This window comes from Salvia splendens, chromosome 11 (assembly GCF_004379255.2).
Source record: "Salvia splendens isolate huo1 chromosome 11, SspV2, whole genome shotgun sequence".
NCBI classification, from domain to species: Eukaryota; Viridiplantae; Streptophyta; class Magnoliopsida; order Lamiales; family Lamiaceae; genus Salvia; species Salvia splendens.
In genome coordinates, this window is record NC_056042.1 from 23,399,226 (window position 1) to 23,413,479 (window position 14,254).

The window sequence follows — 14,254 nt, forward strand, 5'->3', positions numbered from 1 at the left end:
TCCCCTAATAGATGTCATACTTTCCTTTTTAGTTTATCCTATAAAAGATATGTTACATATGTTGAGTTTGACTAATTGCTTTGTAGTTGGGACACTTGCAATCCTAGAGGTCATATGTATTCTATATCAGTTAGTTGTTAGGAGCAAACTAAAGATTCTCCATGATTGAAAATTATATTTATTCTGAGCTTTGTCCTCACTTCGTTGCTGTAACTTTCTAACTGCTTTTCCTTTCATGTTTCATCTAACTTCAGAATTTTCATACTATAGAAATGTTCCCTCGCTAAGATCGTAATAGTTGGTTCGAGCACTAAGTGATCTGAGGATTCGAGCAGTGCTGACAAATAACACGAGAGCAGGGGTTGAATTCACCACAGCAGGATATGAGCAACCACCAACTGCTAACCGGTGGTCTCAGTTCAGTTAATGGTTTCAATAACCTTCAATGTAATTGGAAAGAGTGAGTTCCGTTGGTTTCAACCAACTACTACATAATTCTAGCAATGTGGATTAACGGCTTTTTGTGCAGCGTACAAGAGTGAGTTCCATTGGTTGGGGACTGGATGTTCGTATAGCGAGAAAAGAAGAGAAATGGTTTGGGAAGGAAATGGGAAAGCATAGGTTTTATGATTGAAAATTTACTCTTGACTGCAACAAGCTTTGGTTGTCTGTGTGGACTAACAGTTTTCCGGGAAAAACAGCAGGCATGGCGTGGCGTGGCCAACACATTTTGAGGCATATGCGGTTGTCGGTTCTTCCACTGGGCTCTCCACACCCTACTGCACTGCTGCTTCAACTTTCCCCAATATGTGAGTGTATAGATTGGATTGCCTTCAAACCAAGTTTTGATTGTCATCTTTCAACGTTTTCCTCAACAGATTCCAGTGAACATACCTATTAAACTGCAACTCTATAATTGTTTTTTATATTGTTGGCATAATAAGTGAGATATGAAAAAGGTATAATCAAATTTCTCTCAAATAGTAGGCCATAACAAGTCAAAGAAAACCTTTTCCACATCTCAAGATGTAATTTTTTTTCTCACTAAAGAAATCAAATCAAACATAAAAGCAGATCCCAAAGGCAGCCGTCATGAACTTAAAGATTCAGCTCCCATCGGTGGTTTTGCTGAATTTTCGCCCAGATAAGTTTTCAGACTCGTATAACATATGGTTGATCAGTCCTCTCGCCGCACTGTTGTACAACAAACAACGTAAGCAAGCCTCGATAGAGGATGGCGAGAGCAGCATACACTTGGAGATATTATTCGAGCAAGTAGACATAGTGATAAATGAATGATAATAATTTTGAATGATCCAAAAATAAAGAGAGAATGGGACTCACTCATCCTTCATCTTTAGAATCTTATCCGGATCTGTCTCATGCATGTTTTTCTTGAACTGCTCTCTCACCATAGTAATTAGAAGTTCAGTGTTGAATTTCTGCATTCCAATAGTTAGAGGAAAATGATTCGTCAGCATTTTTTGTTCATGAAAGAAACGCTATGCTGAAGAAATACAATCTCAACTTGAAAATGGTAGCATCTGTCAGCTTCAAATCAACTATAATGCATTATATAATTTGCTTGAGTTCAGTTTGTAACTGCGATACAGATACCTCTCATTTCTAATATACAATATTTCTATCTACTTCAATCATTTTTTTAAAAATAAATGTGGCAATCAGCTAAACCTGTCCTCTATAAATTACATGGATGCTTTGTTGTTTGTTATGAGCATGTTGTAGATCCTCAATTTTAGAACGCTCATAGCTAAACAAAGCCCTTACAGAAAACAGTAAAAAATTTGTTCCTAATTACCTGCTAAAGAAAGGCATATCTGTTCACTCAGGGAAAATCGAGATTCGAGAGGTTGTGGTGCTATGGTACACTAACCTAATCCAACCTGATTAACAAACATACCACCCCCAATTCGAAGTCAGACAAGGCAAATGTTCATTAATCTATATCTTAGTCAGCCTTTAGCCTTATGTGTGAATATAAATTCATAGCTTAATAAAAAGAATTGAATGTGGCAGGAAGTTGATCATCAATTATCTACAATCCCAAAACTCTCACAATTATAAAACAACATGAATAGTATTTAGAGACCAAAACAAATTCAGCTCATCAAACAATCATGCATATTCTTCAATGGTCATACAAGTATAATTCCATTCTACAAAATACCTTTTGCCCGATATACTTTGCTCGCCTTAGGCATTCGCGATAAAGCTGCATATCAAAATTACAAAATAAGTTACTTTAAAATCACACTAATTATCTGCTTACCATAGCTTCATTTATACAACAAAATAGAACTGGAATTGCTGATTTTAGGTTTCTAATTCATAATTAAAAAAAACACTTTGTTTCAGCATGAAAGTTCATACAAATTACGGCTGAACAATTAAGAGAGAAAAATTCAGAAAAAGAACTGCTCTGACCCTGATGGCATTGTTGGCAAGCTCAGGAGGTAATGCTGTTTGCAGAGACGGCATTCTTTCTGCAAAACGTTTAAATCACAAAACAATTAACAAAAAAAGTTGCTAAACAAACCGGATCGAGAAATGAGTTAACAGACCATAAAAATTAGTTAATGAATACCGCGACTTTTAAAATCGGGGATGAATTGGAGAATCGAATTACCTTTACGCTGGAGGCAATAGAGAGGGGAGGTCGACAATGGTGGGGAATATGGTGAATTTGGACGGCGGCGAATCAAGGTGGGGGTGGCGTCTCCGTCGGGATGCAATTATATATCTATACCTCCATTTCTTTAATTTCTTTTTACTTAATAATCATTTAAATCATTAATTTTTACACCAATATCGTTAATATTGTTGAATTAATTAATTTTAGCTCAATTTCATAGGAATAATTATTAAATTATTAAATTTCATTTTTTCTTAATTTATGCACAAAATGTCAGTTTTTTATGATATTCAAAATACATGTTTCACTAACTGTTTTTTTTCCTTCTTATTATATTGAAATAATGTTATTTTTAATATCATGAAAAGACATCAATTTATTCTTGAATGGGATAAATAAGAAAAATAATAACTTTGTAATTTAATATTTTAATTTAAAAGTCATTGAACAAACTATAATAAGGACTTAAATTTAGTATGCATATTATGATTATTGATTTTTCTTGTGTAATTATTGATTTCCATTTTTAAAAAAAATATATTTACTTTCTCCTCTTAACCTTTTTTTATTCATTTTTTATTTTCTCTACTTAATTCAATAAATAACATATTTTAAATATCATGCCAAAAATATCAATCGCTTGTACCGAAACGGAGGAAATACTGAATATATAGAACAACTTAATAAATACTCCCTCCATCCCTGAAAAATTGACATATTTTATTTTAATCCCTCGTTTATCCCTCGTTTTAAAAAAATAATAATAAATACTTAAAGTTAAGAGAAAGAAAAGTAAGAGAGAATAATATGTAGACGATATTTTTCTACATTATTCTCTCCACTTTAACTATTTATTACTATTATTTTTTCAAAACGAATGAATAAAATAGAATAGGTCAGTCCTAGTTATATTTTTAGTGTAAACACAAGAAAACAATAGAATTTCTATAATCTGTTTAGTGCGAATCTGAATTTATGTGTGTTGCATGATTTGCATCATAAAATGACACTATTGAAAATGGAAGATGAAGACTATATTGTTGCAAATAAATATTTTTCTCAAACGACCGCTTTAGGCCATTTTTCTCTCTGTTTTCTCCATTCAATCAGTTTATAGCTTTTTAAAGGCTATGGATAACAACACACATGAAATTACTTAATTAATATTCATACTTAAGCGCATAATTGAAGTTTCTATTAGATCTGTTCCGTGGTCTGCACCCGCATTCAATTCTAGGTCATATTTCCATCTGGGATTTTGCTCTTTTGAGTGTCTTCTTTCTTGATCGGTCGGTATTTTAATTTTGTGATATCAGGTTTCTTGAAAGAAAAAGGTGAGATTTTGACAAGAATATGGAATCATCATCTGGGGCAGCGCCCGAATTTGATTATCTGTTCAAGCTGTTGATGATTGGAGATTCCGGGGTTGGAAAAAGTAGTCTTTTGCTGAGTTTCACATCTGATGCTTTCGAGGAACTCTCTCCTACAATCGGCACCTCAATCACAATCTCAAAATATGCATGTGGTTTTTTTTTATCATATTATTCTATTCCTGCATTATAGTATTGAGTTTAGTTATCCTTTTTGTCTAGGATCTTGATTGATACAATTTAGGAACTGTTGTGCTATTGTTATTGACATAGCTAATGCATGGATTTCTTTTGATGATATGAAGCCAATTGGCAGTTTTTTGGGGTTGGATGATCTGTGATACTCCCTCCGTCTCATAGAAAAAGGATAATTAGGATGACATGAGTTTTAATGCATAATTGCTAAAGTAAAAGAGAAGTGGAAAAAATAGTTGAAATAATATAGTGGATGATGGAGCCCATAAATGATATTATAGTAAAGGAAAAGGAGAAAAGATTACTATAAATGGATATGAAATAATTTTATGGGACGGACGAAAAGGAAATTCAACCTATTTCTATAGGACGGAGGGAGTGTATTTGAGTGAGGATAGCAGAAACAGAGTTGGTCCTTGTGAGTTGTGATACTGTGGTTATATGTTTGGAAGCAGAAACAGAACTTCTAGTAGATTAGAGGTTTATGTTTGTTCCCTTCCCCGGATTGAGTCTATTCACCTAACCAATCCCTAGTCTTTTAAGTTGAGTTATCTGGTTTCACACTAATTCCGTACCCGTTGTTTTGTTTGCTTTGTAGTACAAATGAGGTTGTTTGTGTATCTTCTATGTGACATTCAACTGTCAATATATTCCAACAAGCCTCCCCAAGAAAGTTGGTTTGTGGTCAGTGGAGCTGAACTTGATTTTGTTATATTGCTTGCTGGTTATTGTTGTTAATGGATGCGGTTTTGTTGTACTCAATACTCAACAAGTTCTCTTACAGTCATTCTACTTTTGTACGATAAAACTGAAACCCTCGAGTAAGTACCTACTTGATTGGCTGTGATGTAACGAGAAACCTAGAAAAAGCATGTAGTCCGAGAATGGTCTGTGTCTTAATCTTGAGAGTCGTGTGTAATGCTCACTAGTTTGTTACTTCCAGTTTTCTTGTTGTTGACACTTGAGACTGTCATTCGTTCATGTTTGCGGTCTCAAGGATTATAACGCTCCATTTCTATCTACAGGAGTGGATTTTAAGGTAAAACACGTAACGCTTGGAGGAAAGAAATTGAAGCTTGCAATCTGGGACACAGGTTAGAATGCTTCCATGACCTGCAGTTCGCTAAGTAAAGACTAATATTATTGTAATGTAGGGAAGATATTAGTTAATTTCCTGAAACAACCTAAATAAATAATGAAAGTTAATTCAAATTTGTGTTTATCGTTATACCTTAAATTACCTTTACATGTTTATGGTTTGCCCTAATCAAATTTTGCTTAAATTCTTTATCAAGCAATTAGATCATAGATGGGGCTTTTGAAGTTGAAAATATATGAAAGTTGAAGAACAAAATTCACTCAATTAAACGTATGTTAAACTAAGCCCATTGTGCTGAAATAGAACAAAATATTGCTTCTATATGAAACCATTACGTTGTACATAATACCAAGTGAAACTGAGATTCTATCTCAATTACCATATTGCACAAATGCTCAAAAACACACACACACGCGCTAAATCACAATTTTGAAGCCCTTGCACCTCCTAGCTTTGGAAAAGTCATTCAATTTGCATGTGTTATCTGTTTTGTATAGATCTATATTACTTCATAGTACTTATTAATTTACATGGCTTGCCAATCTAATGCCTCATTTTGCAGCTGGGCAGGAAAGATTTCGGACTTTGACTAGTTCCTACTATCAAGGTGCTCAGGAGTCATCATGGGTAAGTTCAAATATTTTTGGTTGTATTTTCTTGTTGCTCTTGCACTTTTGTTCTTGAGTGATTTTCTGGAACTGTTGAATGTTATTTCTTGTCTCTTTACTCCTTGACCCACATCATAAGTACCATGTAAACACTGATTCTTAAATCTACATTTAATGGTTTCTTTTGCTTTCATTTCTTAGCATAATAACTTTGTCTTTACTAGTTTCTTACCCCCAAAAACATTTGTTCTGTGATACAGTAATGACGTGACACGACAAGACACCTTTACGAATCTTTCTGATATTTGGGCTAAAGAAATTGATCTCCACTCCACAAATCAAGATTGCATCAAGATGCTAGTTGGCAACAAAGTAGATAAGGTATTCTCCTTGTTAGCCCTAGCTTATTAATTAATAGGAGTCCTATCTTCCGAAAATTGGTTAAATTATAGTATGCTGTAATGTGATTGGAAATTTCCATTAAAAGCTTGCTAACGTTCACATCTTTTGCAGGAGAGTGAAAGGGTTGTCAGAAAAAAAAAGGGATCGACTTTGCAAGGGAATATAGCTGCCTCTTCATTGAATGTAGTGCCAAAACTCGTGTCAACGTGGAACAGTGTTTTGAGGAACTCGTCTTGAAGGTCAGTAGGTTTGCATATCTACGAGTGAATTTCTTTTTTCAAACATATAAGGACGTTAGAATGTCTAGAATAGTTGTGTAGCAAGCTCTTAGCACTATATAGTGTGCTAAATTCGTATTCTGTGGTTAATCGACAGATCTTGGATACGCCAAGTCTTTTGGCGGAGGGCTTAGCTGGTAATAAAAAGAACATTTTCAAGCAGAAGCCTCCCGAGTCTACAGATGCATCGAGCAGTTGCTGCTGAATCTTTTACCCTCTGCGTTTTCAGTTTCTTGTTGATGTTTGATCCAAGACTCATCTGCAACTCATATCTTTTGCATAATTTCTTGTGTTGCTCAAGTTATCTAACATTGCATATTTGTTTGATCTCAGTGTCTCTTTAAATTCACCCATGGATTGGTGATTGCAAAAGAAAAAAGTAGTGTATAATGTAGTCTTCGAGTTAGTTTGGTATATTAAATAATGTGTGTGTATCGTTTTCTTGTGAACTCGACATCTATCCCAAGGCCGATTTCGCTTGGTCATCGTGAATATGTCAAAGGAATAAGCGAAAAGGAGGTCGTTGAGGACCTTAATCCTAAGCTCACGGAGGAGTATGTGAGGGTCGAGATTTGTTGCCTAGTGCGCGAAGGACTGATAAGATCACACAAGAGCGCTCGAATCCAAGGGATGGGGATGATGGCGGGAGGCCACTTTTGGGCGAGGGAGAATAGGAGAAGGTAGTAGGAGAGGAAGATGATGAAGCTGAGGAGATCGCGGGGGGATGGCAGATTCTTCGAGCAAGACCTCAAGATGAGACATACATAGAGGGCTTTGACGCAGGACACCACTAGGGTGCCGTGGAGAGAGAAGTCAGAGGTTGAATGCACGAAGATGACAAGTTGAGCAACATGAAACATAAAGATGAATATACTGTTGTTTGAAGGTAAGAATATCTGGGATGTTTTATCTTGGGTGGGAAAGAAGGGTCGAGCATATATTTGAGTATCACAATTACCCTTAAGCCGAGAAGGCTAAGCTTGTGGCAACTGAACTTCGATATAAGTTTGTTAACACCAAATGTTTGATTAACTTATTGTTTCTTAACTTCTTCATTGTAGTAGAGTAGAAAGATCACAGCCCACCATTCCTTTGTACCTCTATCTTCGTCGCATATCATGTGCCAGATAATTTTATTAATAATTCCTCCGTTTCAAACTATATGTGTCACAATTTCCTTTTTTTTTTATTTTATAACATAAAAGATGAGAGGGCACATTTTAATTTTTCAGAAAAAGTTTAACTTCATATTAATATACTTCAAATATTTCTTAAACTCTGGTGTTATTAATTATTATCGAAGTGTGTTAAGGGTGTTTCCCTTAACAAGCACCGGCGGCGAGTTTCGCTCGGCGGTGGAGATAAATTTCCGGCTACCAATAGGCTCGGCGGACGGTGGCAGAGTTTCTGTGCGCGGGAGTCGCTCCCGTCGGGCGGATAACTCGGCGGCTGATAGAATACTCCGGCGTCCAATTAGGATCGGCGGAGGGAATCTAAAGTTAGCATTGAAAAACACACGTTATCTTTGATGGAGAAAATATTTCCTTAATTGATTGAATAAATGGTAACAATCTCTCATATTTATAATACTCTAATACTACTACCCTAACTTATTGAACAAGAAACAAATATCTAAACAAATATGGAAAAGATACGGTAAATCAAAATATAACTAAATAATTGGGAGATAGGATCGTATCAACTCTCCCACGGTTGAAATCCACCTTGTCCTCAAGGTAGGAACCATAAAACCACGAAGAGAGTTGAAAGAAGAAGCTTTGGCGCGGTAACTCCTCCTGGATCAAATGCTCACCGAATAGTTGTGCGTCTCCCTTCATCATTTCCACCCAAAATCACCAATAGAGAACCGTGTTGGGTATAAGATATGGTGGACACCCCCGCCACATTGTTGTCGTGACAATTCAACGCAAAGATGAAAAGTTTTGCCACACCTCCATGAATGCTCAAACACGACGTGTCATTTCCCGGAGGAATCAACCTTGCATCGGCGTCGAGCGACTGTAATTGAGGATTCCTACTTGTAACATTACTGACATTCAAATCCACATAGACACAAACAAGTGCTTGCGAACCGGAATGAGCATCCCCTGTCTTACCCAATTCTTCTGCTTTTAATTTAAGCTCATCCTCAAACAACCTTCGCTTGTTTTCCATTTCCTCTTGATTGTCCTGTTTTTTCATATCAAATCCAGCCTCGATGTCATCAACAAGGCTCTGATTCTCCATGCTCTCTCTCTTGTTCGGCTTCTCACTCAACACACATAAATCTTTTTCTTTCGGCTCTAAACTAGATCGAAGGGCTTCTGCTTTATTTTCTTTCTCCAGCAAAGTCGCTACATCATCTTTCATCTCCAATTCCTTATGTGTTGGAACACTAATATCATCAATCTTCTCATCATATGCCCCGACGAGCACTTGCAGCGGCGTATTGTCGGTCTTGGCGATCTCTTCCAGGGACCCGTCATTTGGTACAACAAGGTTAGCACCCCCATTGTGAGCAACGCTGTCGGGAACATCCTCAGCTAGATTATCGTCATCAATATTCTCCTCAAACGATGCATTCACGCGGGCGAGAAGGGCGGCTTGCTTCAATCTATAAATATGCAGTTTCTCATTGTAATCACTTAGGGCGGCTAGTTTGGTCGGGCAAGGCGAACGAACCTTGAGACTGGGAGTATTGGGTAGACCACGCTGCTTCCCCGAATCAATAAACTTGATGGACTGTTGTGGCCGGTGCGTGAAGCCGGACCGTGGCGGGGCAACGGCAGTCAACGGAGCTGTGTCGTGACTCACAAATCGGTCAGACTGCGGTGACCGATATGTAGGCTGCTCAGCGCGGCCATTATGAAGATGTTGGTGTCGCCTCAGATACTCCTCAAAACCCTGTCGCTGACGGTGGTCTATGCGATCGTCCCACCCCCCTTGATCCCAATTGTTAGCAATGGTTCGCGGATGGGGTTGGTCGTGAAAGCGCCCCCGATACCTCGTGTTAGGATGTCGCGGAGGAGTTGGTTCATCTGCGAGCGGGAGCGGCGATGGGTCTCGCTATGGCTGTCCTGCACTTCGATGCTCTCCTCGGTCGGGAGCTGGCTCAGGTCGTGGCGGAGCATATGACCTTCCGATACGACGATCCGTGGCATCCCACTTGTTCTCCAACTTATCAAACGCAGCGAGGAGATGATCCAGCTTGGCATGAATCTCTTTGTCGCGTGCGGTCTCTGCTGTTCTAGGAATCGTCCAGCAGCTGTACCTGTCCGGCTGGTCGAGCGGCTGCTGTGGGTGGTCGAATTGCGAGGGCTCTCCCCCCTCGGCCTTCCAGGCTGCTGGAACACGTTTGGGTGGCGGCTAAAAGCTGTTAAACCCGTGTGGCAGCGGTTGTGTATGCCTGTGGTGGATGATGATCGTCTGACTTCAATGCGGCACGCGGGAATCCTTCCCGTCGGGCGTTGCAGAAGTAGAGTTGTCCGGCGGACAGGCGGGACTCGACAACCAAAGCAGTTGCTGTGCGCGGAATGGTTTCCGTCAGGCAACGGTGTAGCTTCGGTTCGAGATGGTGGGAGGGTGAGATCACGATGAAAGCACCAATCGTTAAGGGTGTTTCCCTTAACAAGCACCGGCGGCGAGTTTCGCTCGGCGGTGGAGATAAATTTTCGGCGACCAATAGGCTCGGCGGACGGTGGCAGAGTTTCTGCGCTCGGGAGTCACTCCCGTCGGGCAGATAACTCGGCGGCTGATAGAATACTCCGGCGTCCAATTAGGATCGCCGGAGGGAATCCAAAGTTAGGATTGAAAAACACACGTTATCTTTGGTGGAGAAAATATTTCTTTAATTGATTGAATAAAATGATAACAATCTCTCATATTTATAATACTCTAATACTACTACCCTAACTTATTGAACAACAAACAAATATCTAAACAAATATAGAAAAGATACGGTAAATCAAAATATAACTAAATAATTGAGAGATAGGCTCGTATCAAAGTGTAACATCAACTTTGAAACGGAAAGAAGTATTATTTTCAATATAAATGTTGATTAGTGTGCATTTGGATATACATGGTATATTGGACCTACTAAAATACTAGTACCACCATCTTAGTGGATAATAACTACTCTTTTTTGTCCTATAATAGTATGTATTTTTAGTTGGACGTAAATTTTAACACTAATAAGTAAATTTTAACACTAATAAGAGAGAGATAAAACAAAAAAGGTAATTAAAATATTATTAATAAAGAATGAGTCTCACTTCATTAGAGTAAAAAGAGTTTCAAATATTAAAAATTGCATATTCTTTTGGGGTGGATGAAGTATCTAATATGGATGGTTGGATCTATATAGTGGACCACCAAGCTTAACACATAGTCAACTTTCTTCATGTCAACTAAGATTAAAATATATAAATGTCAACTCACTTTATTAAAATGTCGACTAATATTAATTGCGACATTATGTTTAAATTATCTATCATTTATTGACATTGAATCTAAAAACCCAACTTTTAAATGATAGTCACTATGTTTATGAAAACATATCTCATTTTTTTATTTCTTGATGTCCGTGATTTGTAGTCTCATATATATATATATATATATATATTTCTTTTAGATAAATGGACTCCAAAGTCGACAAGAAATCAAGTGAACAAGAGAGAAAATAGACGAACAGAAATTGCAATTTTCATAAAAAATTCAAAACAGAAGATAAGTAGCAAAAAAGCATAACAAGGCAATAAATAGAGAGTTAGATGAGAAGCATCTAGCCTCCACCACATATCTCATCAACAATGAGGAGATCCATTTGGTATGCGGCCATCATCGCCTAATTGGTGGTTTTACCGGAGTGGAGGAGGATTATATCCACCATTCGCCGTCAAACCTCCTCTCATTTCGATTGATGCAGACGCCCACTCTCTCATATATCCTGCTATATCCATCTTTTTCACCTATCCTATTCAATTCCAAGTTCTATACTTGAACAAAACTTGCTCTTAGTTAGGTGATAGCATGTAAATTGTTGAACTCTGCATAAATACACTTCATTTTCTGATCAATAGTAGCCATCTAAATATTTTCCTAATTTTGGATGATCTCATGGCTATTATTCAAAGAAAGTTATGTACATGATCAAGCAGTTTAAAAAGATTCAACCATGTCCTTCCCTATCATACAAACAAGGTGAATTCAGTGAGCTAAGCGAGGCAGTGCAGTCGAGCCGCGGTGTGCCTGGACAGCACAAGCGCAGTGCACCGATGTTAAGCTGAGACAGCCGCTGATGATCAGAGAATGGCGACCGGAGCACGTGTGGAGAGCAGGAAATGAGTCGCACAGCGCCTGCACTGCTGGAGGCGTTAAGGCGGTGCACTGGCTGATATTCAGATTCGTTAGGCCTTCCTCCTCCTCGTACCTGTTCCTCACAGACGCCCACCCTTCGTTCTTCCCCTTCACCCGACTCTGTGCCAGCGAGTACATGGCTCGATCCGTGATGTTCTGGCAGTAGTACAGACCTAGGGACCTCAGGTGAAGGCAGCTGTTGGCCAGAGCTACTACGCTGTCGTCTGATATATCGTTGAACCAATACATATTAAGCCAACAATAACGACATGGGATGTATTCATATCAAAATCATATCTTTTGTCAAAACATCAAACCATGTACTTTTTATGCCGTACATTTTATGTACCATAATGTACTATCACATATAATGTAAAATATATGAATTATGTATATTATTAAAAGTAGTATATTAGGATTGTATTAAGATGACAACCCTTCTTAAAGTGACAACGTACCACTAATCTCGTACTGCCACGTGGCACGTTTTCCAACAATATTAGATATACTATATAGGGATATATAAAATGTACATTACTAGCATGTATAATGTACATTATTGACGCTTTCCATGTAAGATTGGTTTTGACATTAACACACCTTATAACGACATTTCGTACAAATGAAATCAACACTAGATTTATCTCAGGATAAGCCTAGTGTTGGCACAAGGAAAGAGCACGAGTAAGAGAAGAGAATACCAGTTATGAGAACACAACCGCACAAGTCGATAGCTCTGAGTTCGGGGCAGCCATAGGCTAAGCTCATTATGCCTTCATCACCAACGCGATCGCACCAACCAAGGTTCAAATATTGTAATTCGTTGCAGCTGCATCCAATGGACTACACAAAAACAGCGAAACGAAATTGAAAAAAACCTCCAGTTATCGAGACACGAGCAAACACACCACAGTACCTTTAGAGCCCTATCAGAGGCAGTCCTAACACATCCACAAAGATTTAGGAATTTCAATTTTCTGCAACAGCCAGTTAGGTATCCGAGGGCAGAGTCACTGAAGGCCGAGCAGCCACTTATATTGAGCTTCTCGAGATCGGGACAGCCACGAGCTATGGCATACAAAGACCGGTCTGTAAGAAGGAAGCTCTTGCTGAGGTCCAACTCTTGCAGCTCGTGGCAATGGCTCGTGATTTCCTCCACAGCGTCGTCTTGGAGCTGAGGTGCATCTTGTCGTAGAATCAGAGATCGCAGTTTTGTGAATTTGGGAGCCAGCGATAGGACCAGACTGTTCATGTTTCTCTTGCACCTGAGGAAACATAAACCGCCATTTCAACGAAAAGTTAATACGCTCTCCTGCAACGAAACGGGAAAACGCTCTACAATGCAATACACAAGTTTATACAGAATCACACATGTGATATATGCAATAGGAGAATGGAAAGGAATGATCGAATCACCCGATTTTAGCGTGGCCTAATTCAGTTCATTCTGCAAAACAGAGTCCTCTGTTTCTTGAAAAAGAGTGCAAACAGTTCATCTCACTTTGTTTATTCCTAATTTTTTGCAGATTATGAGATTGAACATTTAATTGATGGTCAAAGACATACATAAAGTATAGAGAAATGTGAAATTGAGTTAACATCTAAGTTTAATTTAGAGGATGAAACAGAATAGTAATTTGATGAAAATGTGGATACCAAGATAAAGAGAGACGAGTGATGCCCCAAGAAAGGGAGTCTCTCCAGCCGCGGCAGACGGCAGAAGCTACCACCGCCGTCCGATCATCTAGCAGAGACAGAATCCTCAGCAGAAGCTCCACCGGAATATCATTCCACTCGATAATCTCCATATTAATTCTGCTCTTCCGATTCACCACGCACTACTACTACTAGTATAGTACTACTCTCTTTATATAGAATCCAAAAGATGATAAAGTTGCTTCCTTTCTAATTCTGTCAACCACAAAATCAAAGGATGTAAGAAATTTAATTTAAGGAAGAAAAGGCATTGAAACTGTTTCAGTTCTTCGGTTACCGGTAATTACTGTCCCTCCGTCCTATTTAAGATGACACATTTTCATGTTTAATTTGTCCAAATAAAATGAAACATTTCTATTTTTATAAATTTTCTTTCACCAATTAATACATTCAACTACTTTTTCTTCTCGTTCTTAATTAAATATTCTTTTTCTCTCTATTTAGTACTTACTATCATCATTTCTCTCTCTAATAATTAATAAATTCCACATTAACTAAAAAATGTGATATATTAGGCGAGACGGAAGGAAAATAGTAAAGGTCAGATCTTTTAGGCCATCCACAACGCTGTTCCT

General features: G+C 38.2%; 2 protein-coding genes and 1 pseudogene across 2 annotated transcripts; 1 reads left to right on the forward strand and 2 right to left on the reverse strand.

Moving 5' to 3' along the window:
• Positions 1-891: 891 nt before the first annotated feature.
• LOC121754935 lies at positions 892-2,787 on the reverse strand. The gene is made up of 5 exons (XM_042150219.1): positions 2,648-2,787; positions 2,446-2,504; positions 2,189-2,233; positions 1,345-1,442; positions 892-1,194 (listed from the first exon to the last, which is right to left on the reverse strand). Exons 2-5 carry the CDS (start codon positions 2,497-2,499, stop codon positions 1,107-1,109), a joined length of 285 nt encoding a protein of 94 aa, XP_042006153.1. The 5' UTR covers positions 2,500-2,504; positions 2,648-2,787; the 3' UTR covers positions 892-1,106.
• A 1,219-nt stretch (positions 2,788-4,006) lies between these two features.
• LOC121754619 lies at positions 4,007-7,026 on the forward strand (annotated as a pseudogene).
• Positions 7,027-11,618: 4,592 nt separating this feature from the next.
• LOC121756154 (F-box protein SKP2A-like) lies at positions 11,619-13,874 on the reverse strand. Its single transcript, XM_042151620.1, has 4 exons — positions 13,620-13,874; positions 12,880-13,228; positions 12,665-12,806; positions 11,619-12,187 (listed from the first exon to the last, which is right to left on the reverse strand). Exons 1-4 carry the CDS (start codon positions 13,769-13,771, stop codon positions 11,814-11,816), a joined length of 1,017 nt encoding a protein of 338 aa, XP_042007554.1. The 5' UTR covers positions 13,772-13,874; the 3' UTR covers positions 11,619-11,813.
• Positions 13,875-14,254: the final 380 nt, after the last annotated feature.

Bases quoted from the DNA above. Each gene is read 5' to 3' on its own strand.
- LOC121754935 (XM_042150219.1), bottom strand. From the start codon at position 2,499: ATGCCGTCTCTGCAAACAGCATTACCTCCTGAGCTTGCCAACAATGCC. The intron at 2,234-2,445 runs GTCAGAGCAGTT...TTTGATATGCAG, and splicing joins TTGCCAACAATGCCATCAGG to CTTTATCGCGAATGCCTAAG. The intron at 1,195-1,344 runs GTGAGTCCCATT...GTTGTACAACAG, and splicing joins ATTCTAAAGATGAAGGATGA to TGCGGCGAGAGGACTGATCA.
- LOC121756154 (XM_042151620.1), bottom strand. From the start codon at position 13,771: ATGGAGATTATCGAGTGGAATGATATTCCGGTGGAGCTTCTGCTGAGG. The intron at 12,807-12,879 runs GTACTGTGGTGT...GTTTTTGTGTAG, and splicing joins CCTCTGATAGGGCTCTAAAG to TCCATTGGATGCAGCTGCAA. The intron at 12,188-12,664 runs GTATTCTCTTCT...ACGATATATCAG, and splicing joins CGGTTGTGTTCTCATAACTG to ACGACAGCGTAGTAGCTCTG.